The 25309-nt window shown below is 43.5% G+C and overlaps 2 protein-coding genes across 2 annotated transcripts in view; both read right to left on the reverse strand.

Annotated features, from left to right (window-relative positions):
• The window catches only part of tmem115 (transmembrane protein 115), a 42020-nt gene extending 37940 nt beyond the window's left edge, over positions 1-4080 (reverse strand). Inside the window, exon 1 of the mRNA XM_078209318.1 lies at positions 2896-4080. Within this exon, the coding sequence (XP_078065444.1) occupies positions 2896-3749 (854 nt within the window). The 5' untranslated portion in view covers positions 3750-4080. The remainder of the gene's footprint in view (positions 1-2895) is intronic.
• A 12064-nt stretch (positions 4081-16144) lies between these two features.
• Positions 16145-25309, reverse strand: part of cacna2d2a (calcium channel, voltage-dependent, alpha 2/delta subunit 2a) — a 1197503-nt gene continuing 1188338 nt past the window's right edge. Inside the window, exons 37-38 of the mRNA XM_078209320.1 lie at positions 23936-24018; positions 16145-18219 (exon numbers count right to left, since the gene is read on the reverse strand). Of these exons, the coding sequence (XP_078065446.1) occupies positions 18091-18219; positions 23936-24018 (212 nt within the window). The 3' untranslated portion in view covers positions 16145-18090. The remainder of the gene's footprint in view (positions 18220-23935; positions 24019-25309) is intronic.

Consider the following 25309-nt stretch of genomic DNA (forward strand, 5'->3'; position numbering starts at 1 on the left):
GTCACTCTCACCTTGGCTTGAGTTTAGCTCTTTTTCCGGTGTTTGCTAATGAGTTCTTGGTTGAACATTGTTTCAGGGTTATCCTGATGGGCAAAAATACTCCCAGATCCTTTGACAACTGCCTCCTCAAATCCCCAACAACTTCAAAGCCAGATGACAGAGAAGGCAATACAATACAAAGGTATTAATATATGGGAACAGTATGTTCAGCTTAACCAGACTATGCTAATATTTGAAACCAAAAGAGAAAATGCTGGAAAATTTCAGCAGGTCTGGCAGCATCTGTAAGGAGAGAAAAGACCTGACGCTTCGAGTCCAGATGACCCTTTGTCAAAGTTTTGACAAAGGGCGATCTGGACTCGAAACGTCAGGTCTTTTCTCTCCTTACAGATGCTGCCAGACCTGCTGAGATTTTCCAGCATTTACTCTTTTGGTTTCAGATTCCAGCATTCGCAGTAATTTGCTTTTATCCTATGCTAATATTTATCTTCCACACAAGTAGTAATCTAATTCCATGTTCCTTCAGTTCCACCTTCCTTCAGCTAACAAACTAACCTGTTCTTAAATGTTTCTATGGCCTCAGCTTTTGTCACCAACTCTAGTATTAAATTCCACAAACCTTTGTAAAATAATTTCACCAGCTCGGTTTACTCAATTAAATTTTATATTCATGCCCTCATTCTAGACCCTTCAGCTACAGGAAAGTCAACTTCTATCTATCCTACCATATCCTGTCAATTTTAAACTCCTCTTTTAAATCTTCTCCTATTGAAAACAGTTACAATTTTATGTTTTTTTATATTTGTTTCCTCACATCAAGCAGCATCCAAGTAAAGCTTTGCTGCACCTTTGATATCCTCCCTCTAGTGTGCAGCTCAAAACTGTACCCAGTACTCTGCCTGCTTACTAAGGTTTGATACAGATCACATTTCAGCTTTTATATTCTAGTTCTCTTATAAGAAAATCTTTGGCCTTCAAAGCCGTTTCCACTTTCGGTACTACATTTCTTGTGGGGAGTCAGTTAGCTCAGTTGGAATTGAACTGGTTTGTGATGCACAGCGATGTCAACAGTCCAGTTCAATTCCCGTACTGGCTGAAGTTAGTGATGAAGGCCCCGCCTTACTCCTTGCCCGAGGTGTGGGGATCCTCAGGTTAAATCACCACCAGTCAGCTCTCCCCCTCAAAAGGACCAGTCTATGGTCATCTGGGACTATGACAACTTTACCTTTTAACTTTAACCCCCACATTCCTCTACCCTTTGACAAAGCCAACTTTTTCCTGTTAAAAGAAAATTTAAAAGTAAAATCTACTTTCATCTTTACCAATGCAAAATTTCACCTACCAGTACATTTGCTATAATACAACTACTTGCATTTATATAAATTCTTCAATGTTATAAAACACCCCAAGACACTTCACAGGAGTTATAAATCAAAAGGTAGCATTAAGTCTCATAAAGAGATATTAGATCAGATAACCAAGAGCTTGGTCAAAGAGTAGATTTTAAGTGTCTTAAAAGGAGGAAGGTAAAGTGGAGAAATTTATGGGAGAATTCCAGAACTGAAGGTATGCCATATGGTACAATGATTAAAATCTGGGATGCGCAAGAGGCCAGAATTAGATGAGTACAGATAACTCAGGAGAGTTGTGGGGCTGGAGAAGATTGCAGGCAGGGCCATAGTGGAATTTGAAAACAAAGATGAAAATTTCAAAATTGAGATTTTGCTTAGCTGGGATTAAATGTAGGTCAGTGAGCAGAGAGATAATGGGAGAACAGTACTTGTACTACGGGCAGCAGAGATTTAGGTGACCTCAGTTTATGAAGGGTGCAATGTGAGAGGCTGTTCAGTAGTGCATTAGAATAGACAGGTCTAGAGGTAACAACAGCATGGATTAGGGTTTCAGCAACAAATGAGCTAGGACAGGAGAAAAGTCAGGCCTGTTATGGAAATGGTGACATTGGTGATGGTGTGAATATGAGGTTGTAAGTTCATCGCGGGGTCAAATATGAACAATCAGACAGGCGGCAGATAAATGGATGGAGTCCATAGCTTGGGAACATAGTTTGTGCAGGGTCCAAAGACAATGGCTTTAATTGTTGCAATATTTTACTGGAGAAATCTGTGTTCATCCAATACTGGCTGTTTGACAAGTGGTCTGATAATTTAGAAACACTGGAAGAGTTGAGAGGTGATAGCGAGGTGGAAAGAAGTACATGCGAGACAAAAGCAAATTACTGCGGAATCTGGAACAAAAACATTTTCTGTTTTGTTTCAGATTCCCGCATCCGCAGTATTTTGCCTTTACATCAATTATAATGTTGCTGCTGCCTTTGGGGATCCAATTAGCCAAGAAAGCTCAAGGTTAGAACCTTACCTAGTCTCAGTTAGAGCTATTGATGAATCCTTCTGCTTGTTCTCCCCCTCCCCAAATATATTGAGGCACCTATATGTCATGTCTATACCTCAATTTCAACCCTCCAACAAAACCATTCTATTTTGGTCCCAGAATAAAGTAACTCTGGTTGTATGTAATTTAATTTTTCTCTTTTCTCATACAGGCAAAGGACTGCTAAAAAAAAAGCTGTTTAACTTCGATACAGTGCGTCCCCAACCTAAAGCTAGAATTTTACAATATCACATTAGGCTTACAAAAATTCAGGATAATGGCTTCCACTGTAGGCAATAGGTCACCTCTTTATCAAAGTCCAATGTGTGACTCACATATAATAATGGAATTTAAATTGCATTGTACAGAATTACCAATATTGCAACTCTTTCATTTTAAGCTTCTATTTGACCAGATTGTGCAGAGTTGCATTGTTAATACATTTTTAAGGCCTAAAATTTTCCAATATCACTTTTCTAAAATGGAAAGAAATGTTGCTCTAAGTACCTTCTCCGTTCTGCATCTTGTGGGTCGGTGCCAGGCAAGCTTATTGTAATGGATGACGGTGCCCCAACATCGTATCGCTTGACTGCCTTCTTACATATTCTGATTTTCACCAGTACACTGTAGATCACATTGGCCACCATGGAGACAAGTGGTTGCAGGATCTCAGGAAAGAAGGTAGCAAATGCGAAGTGGTCAGACATGTCCCCTCGGCCACGGCTATGTTTTTGGTAGAAACGAAGATAAACCCAGCTGGACAGGAGTCCATACCCGTAAGATGCCAACAGAGAGCTACTGAGAAGCATCGTCAACCGCAGGACACCAATGATAGCCAACAGGACCATTGGGACATCTTTCATTTGCACCTGTGGCACCTTTACCACCACCGTGTCTCCCATGGTCTGCTTCAAAGCCACCAGCATTCCACCAACAAAGCCCCACATGCCATGGATACGCACGTTAAATAAGTAATCCAGGTTGAAAGTTGCCACATAGGTCAGGAGGTAAGAAAGTCCTCCAAGGATTCCCACCGACACATTGAGGACTGTGAAGAAGATGAGGAGCTCCAGGGCTCCCCAGAGAGGTTCCAGGAGTCTGCCAGCCAGCACCACCGCCCCCAAGCCCACAGCAACATCCCAGATGTGATTCTCCACCACGGCGTGGGTCAGCAGGGTCCACACCCAGAAATTGGGCGGAAAGAGGAATCCGGGGGTGACCCCCAGGCCGTGTACCGTGTCCACCAGGAAGGACAGGCAGTAAAGGCTCAGCACAGTCCCGCACACGGATTTCACCACCACACTTGTGCTGGCCGCAGCCGCCAGGAAATGCTGCCTGGCCACCGGCAGGTAGCGGCTCATGGCGGCGCCTGGGCCTAGGCCCGGCGGCAAGCGGGCACGCTGCAAGGCCGGCCAACCCTCAGCCCCTGCGGCCCGGCTCCGGGAGGCGAGGCCGGGGACACTAGGCCTCTCCCCGGGGGAGCCGTCTTGTCGGCAGCTCCAGTCACAACAAAATCGCTTCCCCGGAGACCGAGCGGCGTCTCCTGCCCCTCAAAACGGCGCTCGCTGGTCCTGAGGCCAACACCGGGATCGCGCCCACGGCTCTCAAGCTGCCCAGAACCGGAGACGAGTGGCCTCCAGACAGCCGCCCTCTGCCCCGCACTGACATCATCAAAAGAGCGCCTGCCAGCCCACTGCCCCGCACTGACATCATCAGAAGAGCGCCTGCCAGCCCACTGCCCCGCACTGACATCATCGAAAGAGCGCCCGCCAGCCCACTGCCCCGCCCTGACATCATCAAAAGAGCGCCCGCAGCCCTCTGGCCGCACTAACACCATCAACAGCGCAGGATTCCTTCTTTGACGGAGTTTGAGTTCTGCTGATTCTCCCTTGAACCAACAGATGCTCATAGAACCAGAATATTGTTCTTGTGGAAACTCAATCTATATCAGTATAATTAACTTGCTTAATGAAAATAGCCTGATAAATCACTGAAAGAACTGCTTAGCTCCCTCCCATTGGGACATATTGAGGTAGTGCCCCTGGACAATGAGAGTCTATTTGGCAGCACAAGCTTTCGGAGTCTCAGGCTCCTTCGTCGGGTGAAGAATGACCTGAGATTCTGAAAGCTTGTGCTGCCAAATAAACCTGTTGGACTTTAACCTGGTGTTGTGAGTCTTCTTACTGTGCTTACCCCAGTCCAACGCCGGCATCTCCACATCATGAAAGTCTGACCATAGCAGGAAGCCATTCAACCCATCGAATCCCTGCTGGGAATAATTCAGTCATACCCATTTCCCCAGTCTATCCCAGTAATCAATGTCCAGAATCTTAACAAAACACACTCACAGTCAGTGAGGAGAGGGGTAGGGGGTCAGGAATGCGTTTACAATTGAACGGAGAGCTGGCTGCAGCTCTCTAACTTTACTAGGCAACTGGGTTTCCCATCCAATCGGAGAGGGGAGGTAGTGGTGTCGTGGTCTTCTCACTGGACTACAGCCAGACCCAGGGTAATGTTCTGGGGACCTGGGTTTGAGAGCACCAAAGCAGATGGTGAAATTTGAAATAAATGATGACCATTGCTGATTATTGTAAAAATCTATTGAGTTAAGTCCTTTAGGGAAAGAAATCTTCAGTTCTTAGCTGGTCTGGCCTCCATGTGACCTCAGAACCACAGCAATGGTTGACTCTTAAATGCCCTCTGAAATGGCATAGTTCAAGAGCAATTAGGGACATCATTTATTGTCCAACCAAATAAACCAACTCAAACTAACTCAGGGACAACTGAAAAGGGGCAGCTCCCAAAAGGAGGGGAGCCGTCCGAAACAAAAGGAAAAGCAGAAAGGAAATCTAAAACATCAAATTAAAATATGATTAAAGGGGTTAATAATGCACCCCAGTCCCTTTGGTGCCCAGCAAGCACGGAAGGCATTAACAGTGTCCTTGGACACCGCATGCTCCCTCTCCAGGGACACCTGGCCGCGAATCTAATTAGGGATGGGTAACAAATTCTGGTCTCGCCAGTAACAACCAATCCAATGAACAAAAAAAAGGCGGGCTGATGCATCAAAGCTATCAAAAGTCAGGGACCCCAAAATTGACCTGGACATTGCTTCCTGAGGTTGCAGCAGCCACAGGAATGTAGAGGAGAACTTGGAAGGCTGCTCCCTGGTCTCCCACTCTTACCTGGAAGTCCAGTGTGTATCAAGGAAGAGGCTAGCCAAACAGATGTGCAAGGAAGAGGCTAGCCAAACAGATGTGCATGGAAGAGGTCAGGCGATGTGGTCCCTCCAACTTGAAGACAATGTACTAAGAGGATCAAGGACCTCAGGAGGGCAGGAAAGATCAGTGACATTGCATCTTCAGATGCTAAGATCCAAACTCTGCCTTTCCAGCATTCTTGCACACAGCACTCCTCAGAACAACACATCTTTCGGTTTCACTCATTCTCTACAGGCACCATTCATATATACCTGTCAGCGAACATTTACTGCCATTTTTGTGCATTTTCACACTTGAATGTTGTCCTTCCTTCTTTTCAACACAATCCTTTACTAACACTCATAGCTCTCTGCTTTTTCACTGTGCAGATGAAGAGAGCTCAGAACTGCAGGGAGAGGCAGAGATCCTGGGGGAGGAGCAGGGTCTCCAGTGATAGACACCTTGACGAGCACAGGCAATGCATGCCCACCTTTTCAGCTGGGAAGGAAGTCTTGTTCCAGGAGGCTGCAGATATCAGCAATGGCCTGATAGGTGGGTTGAAGTGTGTCTACTTCAATGCAAGGAGCATCCGGAACAAGGTAGATGAACTTGGGGCATGGATTGGTACTTGGGACTACGATGTTGTGGCCATTATGGAGACGTGGGTAGAACAAGGACAGGAATGGTTGTTGGACGTTCCGGGGTATAGATGTTTCACTAAGTGTAGGGAAGCTGGTAAAAGAGGTGGAGGAGTGGCATTGTTAATCAAGGATAGTTTAACGGCTGCGGAAAGGCACTTCGAGGGGGATCTGCTGCTTCACAGCTCCAGGGTCCCGGGTTCGATTCCCTGCTCGGGTCACTGTCTGTGTGGAGTTTGCACATTCTCCTCGTGTCTGCGTGGGTTTCCTCCGGGTGCTCCGGTTTCATCCCACAGTCCAAAGATGTGCAGGTTAGGTTGATTGGCCAGGTTAAAAATTGCCCCTTAGAGTCATGAGATGCGTAGGTTAGAGGGATTAGCGGGTAAAATATGTGGGGGTAGGGCCTGGGTGGGATTGTGGTCGGTGCAGACTCGATGGGCCGAATGGCCTCCTTCTGCACTGTAGGGATTCTATGATTCTATGATCTGCACACTGAGGTAATATGGGCTGAGGTTAGAAATAGGAAAGGAGCGGTCACGTTGTTAGGAGTTTACTATAGGCCCCCAAATAGTAATAGAGATGTGGAGGAAGAAATTGCTAAGCAGATTATGGATATGTGTGGGGGTCACAGGGTAGATGTCATGGGGGACTTTAACTTTCCAAATATTGATTGGAGCCTTTGTAGGTCAAATAGTTCGGATGGGGCCGTTTTTGTGCAGTGTGCGCAAGAGGGTTTCCTGACACAATATGTGGATAGGCCGACAAGAGGTGAGGCCACATTGGATTTGGTACTGGGAAATGAACCGGGCCAAGTGTTAGATTTGGTTGTGGGAGAGCACTTTGGAGATAGTGACCACAATTCGGTGTCTTTTGTTATTGCAATGGAGAGGGATAGGGCCGTACGGCAGGGCAAGGTTTACAATTGGGGGAGAGGTAATTATGATGCGATTAGGCAAGAATTAGGGGGCATAAGTTGGGAACAGAAACTGTCAGAGAAAGGAACTAATGAAAAGTGGAACTTTTTCAAGGAACAAATACTGGATGTCCTTGATAGGTATGTCCCTGTCAGGCAGGGAGGAAATGGCCGAGTGAGGGAACCATGGTTCACGAAAGAGGTGGAATGTCTTGTGAAAAGGAAGAGGGAAGCTTATGTAGGGATGAGGAACCAAGGTTCAGATGGCTCTATTGAGAGTTACAAGTTAGCAAGGAATGAGCTGAAAAAGGGGCTTAGGAGAGCTAGGAGGGGACACGAGAAGTCCTTGGCGGGTCGAATCAAGGAAAACCCCAAGGCTTTTTACTCTTATGTGAGGAATAAAAGAATGACCAGGGTGAGGTTAGGGCCTGTCAAGGACAGTAGTGGGAACTTGTGTATGGAGTCAGTAGAGATAGGCGAGGTGATGAATGCTTTTCTTCAGTGGTCACCAAGGAGAGGGGCCATGTTTTTGAGGAGGAGAAGGTGTTACAGGCTAATAGGCTGGAGGAAATAGATGTTCAGAGGGAGGATGTCCTGGCAGTTTTGAATAAACTGAAGGTCGATAAGTCCCCTGGGCCTGATTAAATGTATCCTAGGATTCTTTGGGAGGCAAGGGATGAGATTGCAGAGCCTTTGGCTTTGATCTTTGGGTCCTCGCTGTCCACGGGGATGGTGCCAGAAGACTGGAGAATGGCGAATGTTGTTCCTCTGTTTAAGAAAGGGAATAGAAATGACCCTGGTAATTATAGACCGGTTAGTCTTACTTCGGTGGTTGGTAAATTGATGGAAAAGGTCCTTAGAGATGGGATTTACGACCATTTAGAAAGATGCGGATTAATCCGGGATAGTCAGCATGGATTCGTGAAGGGCAAGTCGTGCCTCACAAATTTGATAGAATTTTTTGAGGAGGTAACTAAGTGTGTTGATGAAGGTAGGGCAGTTGATGTCATATACATGGATTTTAGTAAGGCGTTTGATAAGGTCCCCCATGGTCGGCTTATGATGAAAGTGAGGAGGTGTGGGATAGAGGGAAAGTTGGCCGATTGGATAGGTAACTGGCTGTCTGATCGAAGACAGAGGGTGGTGGTTGATGGAAATTTTTCGGATTGGAGGCAGGTTGCTAGCAGAGTGCCGCAGGGATCAGTGCTTGGTCCTCTGCTCTTTGTGATTTTTATTAATGACTTAGAGGAGGGGGCTGAAGGGTGGATCAGTAAATTTGCTGATGACACCAAGATTGGTGGAGTAGTGGATGAGGTGGAGGGCTGTTGTAGGCTGCAAAGAGACATAGATAGGATGCAAAGCTGGGCTGAAAAATGGCAAATGGAGTTTAACCCTGATAAATGTGAGGTGATTCATTTTGGTAGGACTAATTTAAATGTGGATTACAGGGTCAAAGGTAGGGTTCTGAAGACTGGAGGAACAGAGAGATCTTGGGGTTCATATCCACAGATCTCTAAAGGTTGCCACTCAAGTGGATAGAGCTGTGAAGAAGGCCTATAGTGTGTTAGCTTTTATTAACAGGGGGTTGGAGTTTAAGAGCCGTGGGGTTATGCTGCAACTGTACAGGACCTTGGTGAGACCACATTTGGAATATTGTGTGCAGTTCTGGTCACCTCACTATAAGCAGGATGTGGAAGCGCTGGAAAGAGTGCAGAGGAGATTTACCAGGATGCTGCCTGGTTTGGAGGGTAGGTCTTATGAGGAAAGGTTGAGGGAGCTAGGGCTGTTCTCTCTGGAGCGGAGGAGGCTGAGGGGAGACTTAATAGAGGTTTATAAAATGATGAAGGGGATAGATAGAGTGAACGTTCAAAGACTATTTCCTCGGGTGGATGGAGCTATTACAAGGGGGCATAACTATAGGGTTCGTGGTGGGAGATATAGGAAGGATATCAGAGGTAGGTTCTTTACGCAGAGAGTGGTTGGGGTGTGGAATGGACTGCCTGCAGTGATAGTGGAGTCAGACACTTTAGGAACATTTAAGCGGTTATTGGATAGGCACATGGAGCACACCAGGATGATAGGGAGTGGGATAGCTTGATCTTGGTTTCAGATAAAGCTCGGCACAACATCGTGGGCCGAAGGGCCTGTTCTGTGCTGATAAAAAAAAAGAAAGACCTGTCATGGCAGCCTGAGCCCATTGAGGCACTGGTGCTCACACATATCAGGAGAGCTAGTTTGCCCTGAGTTGGGGAGTCTTGCCTCTTTGGAGCTGGAGGCAGTACATAGCTGAAGAAAAGGCAGCTGGTTGACCCTGGTGAGTTTCATTAAGCTCAGGAAACCAATGTGCTGGCTGTGAAAGCCAGAATTCTGTGTCAAATCCTGAATTAATTGGAGATTTAAATGTTTCAGTTATTTTGTTGCTCATCTGCAACCCCACCCAAATAAAACCTGCGAGTGGGTGGGATCAGGTTTGCTTTCCAACTTGACACTACTTTTTGGGGTGTTAACTTACTCTTGCCAGCACCCAAACCTGACCTCCTCCCTCCCTGACAATGTTGCTGTTGTCCCCTGGAGCTGAGAATAAAACTTGCTGTACTGGCCTGATGGAGGTTTTACTGTCTGTAATGGGAACCTTTGTGGTTTTATGACACCTGCTGTCAGGTGAAAGTAGTGAGAAGCTGGAGGTCACTTGTCGGCAGATGAAGAAGAAAGACATTTATGTCAGTGAAGAAAACCAGATGTGCACAGTGCAAACTTTACTTCTCGCCTGGTGTTGCCTCTTTAATATGCTGAGCCACTTCACTGGAATATTATAAAACAGAATTTGACACCAAACCACATAATGAGATATTAGGGCAGATAACTAAACACTTCATCAAAGAGCAAAGTTTAGGTGGAATATAATGTGAGTACTTGTGAAGTTACCCATTTTGGGAGGAAAGGTAAAAAAAACAATATTTTTTGGACTTGCGGATAGCGAAGAGCATTGTCGGACAATACAGCAGGATATAGATAGGCTGGAAAATTGGGCGGAGAGGTGGCAGATGGAGTTTAATCCGGATAAATGCGAAGTGATGCATTTTGGAAGCAATAATGTAGGGAGGAGTTATACAACAAATGGCAGAGTCATCAGGAGTATAGAAACACAGAGGGACCTAGGTGTGCAAGTCCACAAATCCTTGACGGTGGCAACACAGGTGGAGAAGGTGGTGAAGAAGGCATATGGTATGCTTGCCTTTATAGGACGGGGTATAGAGTATAAAAGCTGGAGTCTGATGATGCAGCTGTATAGAACGCTGGTTAGGCCACATTTGGAGTACTGCGTCCAGTTCTGGTCGCCAGAAGGACGTGGAGGCGTTGGAGAGAGTGCAGAGAAGGTTTACCAGGATGTTGCCTGGTATGGAGGGTCTTAGCTATGAGCAGAGATTGGGTAAACTGGGGTTGTTCTCCCTGGAAAGACGGAGAATGAGGGGAGATCTAATAGAGGTGTACAAGATTATGAAGGGGATAGATAGGGTGAACGGTGGGAAGCTTTTTCCCAGATCAGAAGTGACGTTCACGAGGGGTCACGGGCTCAAGGTGAGAGGGCGAAGTATAACTCAGATATTAGAGGGATGTTTTTTACACAGAGGGTGGTGGGGGCCTGGAATGCGCTGCCAAGTAGGGTGGTGGAGGCAGGCACGCTGACATCGTTTAAGACTTACCTGGATAGTCACATGAGCAGCCTGGGAATGGAGGGATACAAACGATTGGTCTAGTTGGACCAAGGAGCGGCACAGGCTTGGAGGGCCGAAGGGCCTGTTTCTTGTGCTGTACTGTTCTTTGTTCTTTGAATGAGGACAGATTCAAAATGGTTTTCAGAGCAACCTGGGTTTCCTTGTGTAGGACTCACAAAGTTAACATGCGGGTACAGCAAACAATTAGGAAAGCATCTGTTAGCCTTTACTATAAAGGGATTGGAATATATGAGTAGGTAAGTCTCACTTGAATTATATGGGGCATTGGTGAGACCACACCAAGAGCACTGTGTACAGTTTTGGCCTCCTTAGGGACGGATACACTTGCCTTTCAGGGAGTGCAACAAAGCCAATGTGTGAATGGTTGTAACGAGAGTGATTCTATGGTATGTAACTGCAAGTGGTTGTAATTGGATGATGGGCTGCTTAAATACTGGTTGTGGTTGTAATGGGCATGATTATTTGGTATAATAGAATTACATTACATGTAATATGTAATAGGATGGACTAGTAATCCAGAGACCTACGGTTCGAATCCCACTATAGCCGATAGTGAAATTTGAATTCAAAAGTTTAATGAATACCATGAAACCATTGCCGATTGCTGTAAAACTCATCTGGTTCAATAATGTCCTTTAGGGAAGGAAATCGGCCATCCTTACCTGCTCTGGCCTACATGCGACTCCAGACCCACAGCAATGTGGTTGACTTTTAAATGCCCTTTTGAAATGGCCTAGCTCAAGGGCAATTAGGGATGGACAATAGATGCTGGCCCAGCCAGTGACACCCATATCCCCTGAACAAATAAATCAAATACTGTGAATGGTTGTAATTGGCACATGTTTATGATGCCATATTGCAATATTTGTAATGACAAAATTCTATGTTGAAATATGGTATTTGTAATGGTTTGATTCTATGGTGTAATACTGAATGTTTGTAATGGGTTTGATGCTATGATGCAATAATATGAATGATTGGAATGGGCTTGATTCGGTGGTTTGATACTGGGAGTGGTTGTAATGGGCCGATGCTGTGATGTGAATGGTTGTAATCGGTTATTACGTTTCTTGTTTCTGTTTGGTGGAAAAAAATGAACAAGAGATTTTGATGCACCAATAGTCCAGGAATGAGGTGAAAAATATGAACGTTATTTATTAACTGATTATCTGTAATAAACAATTTGAAAATATTTTACAAGTAATCACAGACACAATATTTTACATTTTTTTGTACAAAATCATGTGGAGTTAAAGCTTTGCAGACAGTGAGATGCGCATATTCCCCCAAACATCATTAGATAGTAGCTGCTTTTACAGAACACTTACTACACTACATCACCACAGACATCCCATCAGCAAAACGCAGTCCAATAAAACCACTATGCAGTGGATCACCACACAGGAGGCTGAGCAGATACAAATCGTCACTAAAGATCCTAGTTTTACTGCATTATGCTGTTTGATTGAAGACACCTCCGAGAGAGAGAGATATGAGAACCAGTGACAGTGCTGACAGGAACCTACGAGAAACCTGTATGTTTCTCATTCTCACCATTTTATTATCATGACCTTTTCAGGAATGGAGCTGCACATGCCCAGTGGACAGGAAGGAGAGGACGACTAAGAGTAATGATAGAAGAACAGCTGGGGGATGGGAGACATTTATCATTTGGATCCCATAATGTTTTGAGGGTAATGTTTATCCTGGTGTGAATAGTGATTTGAGTTTAAGGGATTGGCAGGGTTATTAATAGTGAATGTTGATAGTGGACAGTGTGGACTCATCATAAAACACTAGCAATAGCACCTCATGCACACAGCCAAACGAGTGGAGATTCAGGGACACTGAAGTTACACACCACCCCAACATTGATATTGAAATGTAGGTTCCTAATAACAAGAACTGTCTCATAAATAAACTAGTTTCATTTGATGAGCACAGAGTCTAGTTGTTGGTTGCGTAGATATTTGTGGATCATGATATTAACAATTCAACCCCATCTTCTTCTGAAAATTGAGCATTGAAATTTACTCAGGTTGATCTTTCTCAACAGAAGCTGCAAATGCATTCACCGTATTAACTCCCTCACTGTGATTGGACTAACTGTTGTTCCTCATGCTCTTGTTTTTATCCAGACTTTACTGAAATGTATGTTTTCAGTTTCAGACTTTGATGAAATGTTGTCTCTTTTGGTTTTTCAGCGCTGTAATTTTGGCATTTTTGCAACATCTTGTTGGTTACTGCTTCCTGTGTTCCTGATCAGTTTTCCTGGCATGGAGCCATGATCAATAGACTGGTAGGAATTACAGCTCAGAAGGAGGCTATTCAGTCCATCACATCTGCCTGTTTACTCCAATAAAGCTAAATTAATTCCACTGCCTTGTGGCTCCATCTCTTTCTCTGTTTCAAATATCTGCATTTTTTCTTTAAAAATATAATGAATTATGCCTCAACCATGTTGAACCTGTGGTGAAGCACTGTATGGTACAACAACCTTCTGTGTAAAGGAATTATTCCTGATTTCTCTTTTCACTGAACATAATTTTAAATTGATAATCCCTTGTCACTAACTCCCCGACAAAGGATTTTTTTTTCTGTTTGCTCTCTCAAAAGCCTTCATGATTTTTTAAAAATCTGTTTGGTGTTCTAGGTGGAAAAGCAGCATAAACTGCACTAGTAGTTTCTCTGACTCTGGTACTATCTCAGATGGAATTCAAGAATACAACTGTGGCCAACTTGCAGCTTTAGCAGAATACCTGCTGGTTCACTGCTGACCTCCCAACCCTGCTTTGTGCATGCGACCCCACTGGCTATCCTCACCTCTCAATCCTGGCCTCTCAAGTAACCTTGAGCCAAATGCTTTCCACCCATTCCTATGCTGATGGCATCACTAATATTTGTGTTGGTGATGGTTATAATCCTCAGCTCTCTAATGTTTTGCCCAAGGGGCTACTGCACTTTCCAGATGTCTTTTATCTTGATGGGCCTGAAGAGATGACCCAATTTCAGTGGAGTCTACCTATTTTAATTCTGCCCTGTACTCAACTGATCACTCAACTGCAGTTAAGAATATTGCTATGCCTTCCCTTGTATGCTATTTAAAAGTTATGGCTTTTAAATTACTTCTCAACTCATTTCACCAAAAGATAAACGTTATTTTGGAATGGAATTGTAAAATGAAACAGTCAAATGTTGCGTGATCCTGGACAACTTACAGTGTGTGTCAGGCATGGGCAGACTTGAGCTGAGATTTTTGGCTTTAATTTGCTGTTTACCCAAATTATGAACCATGGAAGTAACAGCTAACAGCAAATCTTGAACTGCTTTGCTGATACTGATACAATTTTCCTTTACAGTCATTGTTTGTATGACCTCACTGCCCCTTCAATCCACGTGTGTGTTTTGCTTTTGACTAAAAGGCAATTCTTGTCCAATAAAGCTCAATGTCCAGAACCCAGATGACAACTTCACCTGAAGACTGTAACCAAAGAACAGTAAGAAGTGACAGAAAAAGCACAGGGCACGAGTGTTGTAATTCATCCCACGGCACCAGATCATGCAATTACCAGGAGAGTGTTAAAGAGATCCTGTTCAAAGTTCAACAGGTTGTGCCGAATGTTACTTCTGATGGACAACTGGCAGTGAAATCTTAACTCAGAGCTAACTCAGCATGAGCTTGTTATTTTTTACAATGAATCTGAGTTTGGAATTATTTAAATTACTTGATGAATTGAGTTCTTGTATTGAAGTGAATTAAAATGTGATCAAGTGTTAAATGTAGTAGAAACATTCCTGCAGAATTCAGTCTAACAACTTTATTTCCATTCGTTGTTCTTTTGTCCTCTCTTCTCTTTCTGTTTAATGTTTTCTGCTTTCTCTGTATTAATCTACTTTTGATATTTTTCTTACCTTTTCAATTCTGTTCTGTTCCATCGGCTGTCCAGGTCAGTTCCTCCCTTTGTTTCTTGTCCTGGGTCCCCCATAAGTTTTTGTAGATCCCTGATCTAAACATATAACTAAACCAGACTGTAACTAAAGTGTACTTAAATGACAAACTTTGTGAAGGGACTATAGGGATTTGTGGAAATGTAGCAGCATAGGTTTCAACATGGAAAGAGAGAGCCTCCTGAATATAATGTGAATCATAAGAAAGAGTGCAGCATGGACAGTAATAGTCTAATGATTAAACTGCTTGGACACAGGATAGAATCATAGAATCCCTACGGTGCAGAAGGAGGCCATTCAGCCCATCGAGCCTTCACCGACAACACCACCCAGGCCCTATCCCCGTAACCCCACGTATTTACCCTGCTAATCGCCCTGACACTAGGGTCAATTTAGCATGGCAGATCAATCTAACCCGCACATCTTTGGAGTGTGGGAGGAAACCCACATAGACACAGGGAGAATGTGCAAACTCCACACCGTCACCCAAGGTGGGAATCGAACTCGGGTCCCTGTCTGTGAGGCAGCAGTGTTAACCACTGTGTCACCGTGCCACCTCAGAAGGTAAAATTGATGTGGAGTTGCAACAGATGGCTGAACAAATAGCAGTAGAGGTCAGTACATGATATAGGTCAATATGCAGTTTGAAGGATGCAACAGGTGGTATTGAAGTTAACAAAAATTCTGTGGAATAAGCACAGGATTCAGAACTTCAGTACAGGAGGACAACATGCAGTACAAGCACTTCAAGTGTCATTAGTGAATGCAGCTGGCATTCAACAAATTCACATTCTTACCCTAGCTGCTAAGACCCTCTGAAAAACAGCACAGTACAGCTGCATGCTCGTGTTATAAAACACGAAGGGTTTAACAAACACAAGAAATAGGAAAAGGTGTGGGACATATTGCCCTTTAAGCTTATTCCCCCATTTAATGATAATAGTCAACTGATGCTCAATTCTTGCGAGCAACCCCACTTTGCCAGCTGATCCCAAGATCCCTTGATTCCTTTACAGTCCATAAATCTATTGATCTCAGTGTTAAATATACTGAGGGTGGAGAATTCCAAACATTCACGAGTTTTTGAGGGAATATCTTCTCATCTGAACCCTAACTGTCCAGCCAGGGGAAACAGCATCTGAGCATCTATCTTTTTAGAATCTTATGTGTTTTAATGAGATCAACACTCAATTCTTTTAAGCTTCAGTGATGTTAAGAAATAACAAGATGTGGAAGTTTCCTAATGTGATAAAAATGAAGGTATTTCTTTGAAAGAGAGGTATTTACTAAAAAAAATAAAAAGGCACAGCAGCAATAACTTTGATTTATATATACGTCTAACATAGTAAAATGTTCAAGCTAACTTAGGGGGATGTTCATTTATAGACTGACTTCTCAATGTTGGTTTCCACTGATTTTAAAGTTGCAACTTAACTCTGGCACTAAGGCTCAGCCCCGCCCACTCCAGAAAGGGGCAACATGACACTCCTAGTAGAGACAGTCTCATACAAATTGGGTTTGACATCATCAAACATTTGACAGCAGGGTAAAAACTGGTTTGAAAATGCTCAGAGTTGGTCTACCAGCCAATTTTTAAACCCACCTGGAGATCATTTACATGTTTTGGGAGTGCAGATATTTCCACTGTAGCTGTCAAAGTAGTTAATGTTAGCCAGTGGGAAGGGTAGTTCTGCACATGCATTATGATGGATAGCTGCAGTTTGAATGCACTAAGATGTAATTCATGAGTATTATAGGGTTATTCACATGAAACTAGAACTTGGGAGGAGAGCAAGAGTAACAGACAATAAAGAGTTTTTGGATTTGAAGTTTATTTTGAGTGAACCACTGTGTATAAGTAACATATCTAAAGAATAATGTCCTCTGCCAATGGTAGAGATTTAAAAATCCCCAAGAGTGTAAATCTTATTCACAGGGAGATTTGATATCTAACAGATGTTGAGATTTCACTCATTATAGACACCTAGAATGTCTATAGTTTAACAATATCACAGCACTTAACATGTCTAATAAATGCTACACACTTACTGACTTTTGTTCAATGATTTCTTGGACATTATTCTTTCAAAGTGTTGATCTTCCTTAGGGAACAGATGCACAAATAATGAGTCTGTAGGCAACACCCAGTCAGCTTACAAATAACGTAACACAGTCTCTTACTCTCAAGTAACATCTTGCAGGGGACTTGACAACACTCTCGAGCAACTTCAACTAACATATATTACACATTCTCAATCACCATAGGTCACTTACAGACATCTAGAAGCAGCACACAGTGGAAATGAGAGACTAGAAAAAGGCTCCTTCACCACTGGTGGAATTCAATCTCCACGCACCCCTTCCCCCCCACCCACACCCCAGCTCTGCTTTACTCCTCAGTTAGCCCACACATGTAAAGTGTGCAAAAACAATTTTTAACATTGAGACCATTTCATTTGGATTTCTCTAAAGTTGCCTGTGACTTGCACCTGTACATCTGTTCCAGGTACAGCCCAATTCAGGATTAGAATGCAAACAACAGCTGGAGAACCTGAACCTTTGAGGGGGCATCTGCCTGGTAGCAGCCCCTGTGCACAGATGACAGAACATTTAAAATGTATTTAAAATAATTTGTAAGGTACATATTATATTACTGAGGACAGCGATCTCCCTGAATAAAAATGGAAGCAGTGGTCTAAAAAGGAAGGAGGCTGCCAACTAGAAGGTGCTGATGAGTAACATGCTATCATGACTCCTGATGTCATTATAGTTACAGCCACTTCTGTTGGAAAATTGCCCTGTAACCTGGCTGTCAATCAAAATGTGATCAAAGGTGCATAAATAAATGTAATCTGTCTCAATAGCAGATAGAAGCTGAATATACCAATGGAAGTAATGCTATCCAGTAACACTGAAACTGCCAAGGTCTCCTATTAAATATAAAGAGAAAGTCTGGGAAAGCAATGGGGTCTGCACAAGGGGATGATGGGCTCCTCTTGCATTTCCCATCTTCTTACTCATTTAAAGGGTCTTCCACAAAGCAGATCCATGAAATCCTGCTTTTCCCACAAGTTATCTTGCCAGGAAAATACTGGTTGTCCAAACGACCACAATAGACCAGCTCCACACACACACACAGTTTGCAGCTCCACCACATGACAACACGGAGATGTGAGACTGGAATGAAGAATCAGGCTTCCGAGGGAAGGGAAGTCCTCAGCCATGAGAATCACATAGCTGATATCTAGTAACAGGATGGTCCCAACTCAAAGAATGTTGGCCCAGGGAAAGAGGTTAAGGTTGGCAGTCCAAGAAAGGAGTAACAACTGCAGAGCTAGTAAGATGGAGAAGGAGGATGTCAACATGGTCCCACCACCGCAGTCTGAGGTATTCTCCTGCAACAATAACAAACACATCTCAGTAGGTCCAAATAAATAACACAATACATTACACTGAATTTATAACAAAGAAACATTCAGCTCAAATGGTGTTTATGCTCCTAAAATAAAAGAAAAATACTACTGATGCTGGAAATCTGAAATAAAAGAAAGTGCTCGAGAAACACAGCAAGAAATTTTCTTCATTCTCTCATTGATTGTAGGCACCACAGGCAAGGCCAGTATTTGTTGCCCATCCCTAATTGCCCTTGAACTGAGTGTCTTTCTAGGTCATTTCAGAGGACAGTTAAATGCCAACCACATTGCTGTGGATCTGGAATCACATGCAGGCTCGGCCAGATAAGGACGACAGATTTCCATCCCTAAACGACACTACTGAACCCGATGTGTTTTTACAACAATGGATGATAGTTTAATAGAACATTACAGCGCAGTACAGGCCTTCGGCCCTCGATGTTGCGCCGACCAGTGAAACCAATCTAAACCCCCCTAATCTACACTATTCCAATATCATCCATATGTTTATCCAATAACTATTTGAATGCTCTCAATGTTGACGAGTCCACTACTGCTGCAGGCAGGGCATTCCACGCCCTTACTACTCTCTGAGTAAAGAACCTACCTCTAACATCTGTCCTATATCTCTCACCCCTCAATTTAAAGCTATGTCCCCTCGTGTTAGCCATCACCATCCGAGGAAAAAGGCTCTCACTATCCACCCTATCTAATCCTCTGATCATCTTGTATGCCTCTATTAAGTCACCTCTTAACCTTCTTCTCTCTAACGAAAACAACCTCAAGCCCCTCAGCCTTTCCTCATACGATTTTCCCATCATACCAGGCAACATCCTGGTAAATCTCCTCTGCACCCTTTCCAACACTTCCACATCTTTCCTATAATGCGGCGACCAGAACTGTACGCAATACTCCAAGTGCGGCCGCACCAGAGTTTTGTACAGTTGCAGCATGACCTCCTGGCTCCGAAACTCAATCCCTCTACCAATAAAAGCTAACACACCATACGCCTTCTTAACAACCCTATCAACCTGGGTGCCAACTTTCAGGGATCTATGCACATGGACACCCAGATCCCTCTGTTCATCCACACTACCAAGTATCTTACCATTAGCCCAGTACTCTGTATTCCTGTTACACCTTCCAAAGTGAATCACCTCACACTTTTCCGCATTAAACTCCATTTGCCATCTCTCAGCCCAGCTCTGCAGCTTATCTATGTCCCTCTGTAACCTGCCGCTTCCCTCCGCACTGTCTACAACTCCACCGACTTTAGTGTCATCCGCAATGGTCACCATTACCAAGACTCGCTTTATATTTTTTAACTGAATTCAAATTCCACCAGTTGCCATTAGCCTGAGTCTCTGCATTATTCATTTAGCATTACTACGTCATTATCTCCCCATTGCCTGACAGTATCTGTGGAGTGAGAAACAGTGGCCAGAATTCTCCAACATTGCCCGCGGCTGGGATTCTCCAGTTCGGCTGCTGTGAATAGAGATTTGGCTGAGTGCTGAATTCTCCTTTCTCGCTGGCAGCAGTGGCAGGGTCTGCAACATCAGAGAATCTCAGCTAGAGGTAACCTTCTGAGTTCAATATGACTTGTTCAGAATAGATGCTGCTAGATCTGCTGTGTTTTCCTGCACTTTTTGTTTATATTGGTCCATATGCTCCACATGTGCCTTCTTTGCCCACCATACTTCATCTATGCCATCGCCATATCCTTCGCATAGAATCATAGAACCATAGAGTCATACAGCGCACAAGAGGCCCTTCAGCCCATCGAGTCTGCACCGACACATTAGAAACACCTGAACTCCCACCTAATCCCATCTGCCAGCTTGGCCCATAGCCCTGAGTGTTATGATGTGCCAAGTGCTCATCCAGATAGTTTTTAAAGGATGTGAGGCAACCTGCCTTCACCACCCTCCCAGGCTGCGCATTCCAGCCCGTCACCACCCTCTGGGTAAAAATATTTTTCTTCACATCCCCCCTAAACCTCCTGCCCCTCACCTTGAACCTATGTCCCCTCATGACTGATCCTCCAACTAAGGGGAATAGTTGCTTCTTATCCATGTCCATGTCCTTCATAATCTTGTACACCTCGATCAGGTCACCCCTCAGTCTTCTCTGCTCGAACAAAAACAACCCAAGCCTATCCAACCTCTCATCATAACTTAAATGTTCCATCCGAGGCAGCATCCTGGTAAATCTCTCCTGCACCCCCTTCAGTGCAATCACATCCTTCTGATGATGTGGCGACCAGAATTGCACTGTATTCTAGCTGTGGCTTCACCAAAGTTCTATACACCCCCAATGTGACTTCCCTGCCTTTGTAACCTATGCCTCGATTAATAAAGGCAAGTGTCCAATATGCTTTTTTCACCAACCTATTAACATTCCCTTCCACTTTCAGAGTGTAGACAAACACGCCAAGGTCCCTTTATTCCACAGAACTTCCTAGGGTCCTACCATTCATTGAATACTTTCTTGTCAAATTACTCCTTCCAAAATATATCACCTCACACTTCTCAGGGTTACATTCCATCTGCCACTATCTGCCCATTTGACCATTCTGCCTATATCTTATTGTTGCCCAAGACATTCCACCTCACTGTTAACTACCCGTCCAATCTTTGTGTCATCCGCAAACTTACTAATCCTATCGCCCACATAGTCATCAATGTAATTTATATAAATGACAAATAATAGAGGGTCCAACACAGATCCTTGTGGAACGCCACTGGACACTGGCTTCCAGGCCCTGAAGCAGCCTTCTGGCATCACCCTCTGTTTCCTACAACTGAGCCAATTTTGAATTCACTTTATCAAATTACTCTGTATCCCATGTGAATTTACCTTCATTACAAGTCTTCCATGTGGGGCCTTGTCAAAGGCTTTGCTGAAATCCATATAAACTACATTGACTGCACTACCCTCATCTACACACCTGGTCACCTCCTCAAAAAATTCAGTCAAATTTGTTAGGCATGACCTCCCTCTGACGAATCCATGCTGACTATCCCTGATCAAGCTTTTCTTCTCCAAGTGGAGATAGATGCTCTCCTTCAGAAGTTTCTCTAATAGTTTCCCTACCACTGACGTGAGACTCACTGGTCTGTAGTTCCCTGGTTTATCTCTACAACCCTCCTCAAGCAGTGGAACCACATTAACTGTTCTCCAGTCCAGTGACATCTCCCCCTGGCCAGGGAAGAATTTAAAATTTGGGTCAGAGCCCCTGCAATCTCCTCCCTTGCCTCCCACAGCAGCCTAGGGCACAATTAATCTGGACCTGGAGATTTATCCACTTTCAAGGCTGCCAACACCTCCAATACCTTGTCCTTCCCTATGTCAATTTGATCAAGAACCTCACAGTCTCTCTGCCTGAATTCCATATCATCATCCTCATTCTCTTGGGTGAAGTTGGATGTGAAGTATTCATTCAACATTCAATTTCCTCTAACTCCACCCACTGATTGCTCCCTTCATCCCTGCTGAGCCCTACTCTTTCCCTGGTTGTCCTCTTCCCATTGATATACTTATAGAATATATTGGAATTTTTCCCCACTTTTATCAGCCAGAGCTTTCTCATATCCCCCTTTGCATTCCTAATTGCTTTCTTAAGCTCCAACCTGCACTTTCTACACCTCACTAATGCCTCCACTGATTTGCTCCCCTTGTACTTTTTAAAAACCTTTCTTTTCCTTCTCATTGTTTCCTGAATATCTTCTGTTCCTTTCTCCCTCATTTATTTATCTGGTTTCTCTTTAAAAGCATCTATGCTCGTCCCCTCAACCAAGAATGACTAAAGAGGTCAGGAAAGAAGTAAAAAACAATTACAAAGGCAAATTCAGGAAAGGTAAAAAGGAATAGTAAAATATTCTACAGATATAAGCAAAGAAAAATTTGGATAGTAGATCACTGAGGGATCTGCATGATGAACCCACATGATGGAAAATGACATAAATATTGAACAATTACTTTGTCTGATTATTTACCAAGAAGACTAACATGATGGAAATAACATTAGACAAAAAGAACTTTAAAAAAAATTAAGATAGAATGGGGGTTGATAATTGATAAAGTAGTTACATTGAGAGAGGATAAGTAGATGCATATTGAAAGAAATTTGGGGAAAGATAGAAGAGATTCTATTACATATATATAAATATTCATTAGGAAATGGAATCGTGCCAGAGGACAGGTTTCTCAATCCATCTACTGTTTTGCCTGCAAATGATTTTCTATAGACGTTTGCTTTGTCCCAGATGATTCACAAATGAATCCTAGCAAAATTACATACAAAACTTCCCTAAGAGCTCCTTCTTTGATCTTTTGTGATTACTATATTTAAAAAGGGAATATATGGACCAGTTAGCTTAATGTCGGTGGCAGGAAAGATAATGGAACTCTTACTCAAAGACGTGATTCAAGACTGGGGCTCTATTCCCTAGAAAAGACTGGGGGGGGGGGGGGGGGGGTGACTTGATGGATGGCTTCAAGATCATAAAAGGGTTTGATAAGGTAGATGCTGGGATGTTTCCACTTGCAGGTGAGACCAGAATTAGAGGCCAAAATATAAGACAGTCACTAAACAATTCAATAAGGAATTCAGGAGAAACTTTACACAGTGAGTGGTTAGAATGTGAAACTTGCTATCACATGGTGTATTTGAGATGAGTACCATAGATACATTTTAGAGGAAGCTGGATAAGCACTTGAGGAATAACCATACTATAGAATCCTTACAGTGTAGGAAGAGGTAATAAAGTAAAACAGTGCACAAATAACAGAATACAATCATACTGGAGATCTGTGGACTTCAGATTAGACAGATTTCCCAGGAGGTCTTTGGGGTACAGATTACACAGATTCCCCAGGAGATATTTGGTATACACATTAGACAGATATCCCAGAGACATAGAATGGGACACCCACTCTGATCCATCATATCCCCCCCTCAGATCTCTGAAAAAAGAAATACCCAGAATTATCATTCTTTCCTCATCACTTATTTTCAAATTGTAAGATCAATGTCACCATTATCCTAAGGCACCCACACCTAGTCACTGATCATTTATTACAATCATTTGTACATGTGCACACAAACACAGACATGCGCACACACACACACACACGCATGTACCCCCACACATGCACGCACACACACCCACACACACATACACGTGTGCATAAACACACACCCACACACACATGCCCACACACACACACAGGCAGGCATATGTGTGCACACACACGTACTGTGGGGACATGGGTTCAAATCTCACCCTGGCAGCTGGTGGAATTAAATTTAATCAATTAATTTAAAAAAACAGAATTGAAAGCTAGACTCAAGAATGCTGAGCATGAAACTACCCATCTGGTTCACTAATGTCCCTTAAGGAAAGAATTCTGCCATTCTTTCCTGGTTTGGCCTACATGTGGCTCAGGATCCATGACAATTGGTTGACTCTCAACTGCCCTCAAGGGATGGACAGCAAATGTTGGTTTTGCCACTGATGGCCACATCTCATGGAATAATAAAAGGAAACATACCTGGATATTTTGTCTTTAACCATGCCAAAACAAAACCAGCACACAATGTAAATCAATAGGCATAACTCTTCAGGAGAAACAGCAATTAATAAAATCTTCTCCAACTATTATCTCATGAAAGGATATTTCTGACAGTACTTACTACTGCATTGTAATCAAAACAGTCTTCAGGCCCTTTCCGATATCTTGGCTTCAGCACCTCTTCACATTGATCTGGTCCATCAGCTGAATGCAAAAGTGTTAAGGAACTGGTGACACTAGACATGATACACAGCTCAGATAATGAAAACTGTACATAGTCCCATGCAAAGCAAACTGTACCCAGTCCCACAGAAACAAAACTGCAGCGAATCCTACACTATCCAAACCATACCCTGTCCCATATGCACAGGCTATTGTGAGCTGAGTAGTAGATTTAAACTGTACATGAGAGCCAGCAGCTGCAGAAGAAGTGGTTGAAACCATGGAAACAGAGGGAAATACTCAAAGAAAGGCATGGTCACAGTTAACAGAGTGTGACATGGAGCAGGTAAGTTATTGATAAGTGTTACATTTATTGGTTTGTGTTTTTAGTGGTTAGCATTTGTATTTTCATGTTAGCTAAACTAAGATGGAATTAAATTTGAGCATCAGGAAGAGTGGTAAGAAAAGGAACTGATTGGTGAATGTCAGATCAGGTATAAGCTTTCCGTTTAGTTTTGAAAGTTCAGATAGTTATCTAATAAATAGACTTAAAAGGACACCTCAGTTTCATTGAGTGCACATCGTGTGCCATATGGGAACGCTAGGATGCTTCTTGTGTCCTGGTTAACCACAGATGTATGAAGCATCATCAGTTGAAGGAGCTCAAGCTCTGGTTTTTGGAGCTTGAGAGGCAGCTGGTGTCAAGGTGTGCATCTGAGCAGCTGTCTGCAACATGGATAGTATGTTTTGAGAGCAGTCACCCCACAGCTTAAAAATGTGCAGACAGACAAAGTATGAGTGACTGCCGACAAAGAAGCAGGTTGTGCAGAAGTACCCTGAGTTCATCTCGCTCTCTACCCGGCATTCAGTTCTGAACGTTGGTGAGGGTGACGGTTCCTATAGGTGGACATGGGCAGGGAGGAAGATTAGGAAAGTAATTGTGATATGGGATTCAATAGTTGGAGAAACAGACAGGTGTTTCTGTGGCCACAGGCATGATTCCAGGTTGGAATGTTGCCTCCCTGGTTCTTGGTTTGAGGATGTCACTGACCGGTTGCAGGACATTCTGAGGGAGAAGGGTGAACAGTCAGCAGTCATTGTCCATGTTGATACCATTGACATAGGTAGATAAAGTAATAAGGTTCTGCAGGCAGATTTTAGGAAGCTAGGAAAGAAATTAATAATCAGGAGCTCTAAAGGTAGCAATCTCAAAGTTACTGCAAGGACTGGAGAGATGGTGCAGGAAGGTGGGCTTTATATTCCTGAGGCTAGACGGGTTACGCCTTAGCAGGGCTGGGACCAATATCATCATGGGGAGGTTTGGTGGAGCCGT

Source organism: Mustelus asterias, chromosome 3 (genome assembly GCF_964213995.1).
Source record: "Mustelus asterias chromosome 3, sMusAst1.hap1.1, whole genome shotgun sequence".
NCBI lineage: Eukaryota > Metazoa > Chordata > Chondrichthyes > Carcharhiniformes > Triakidae > Mustelus > Mustelus asterias.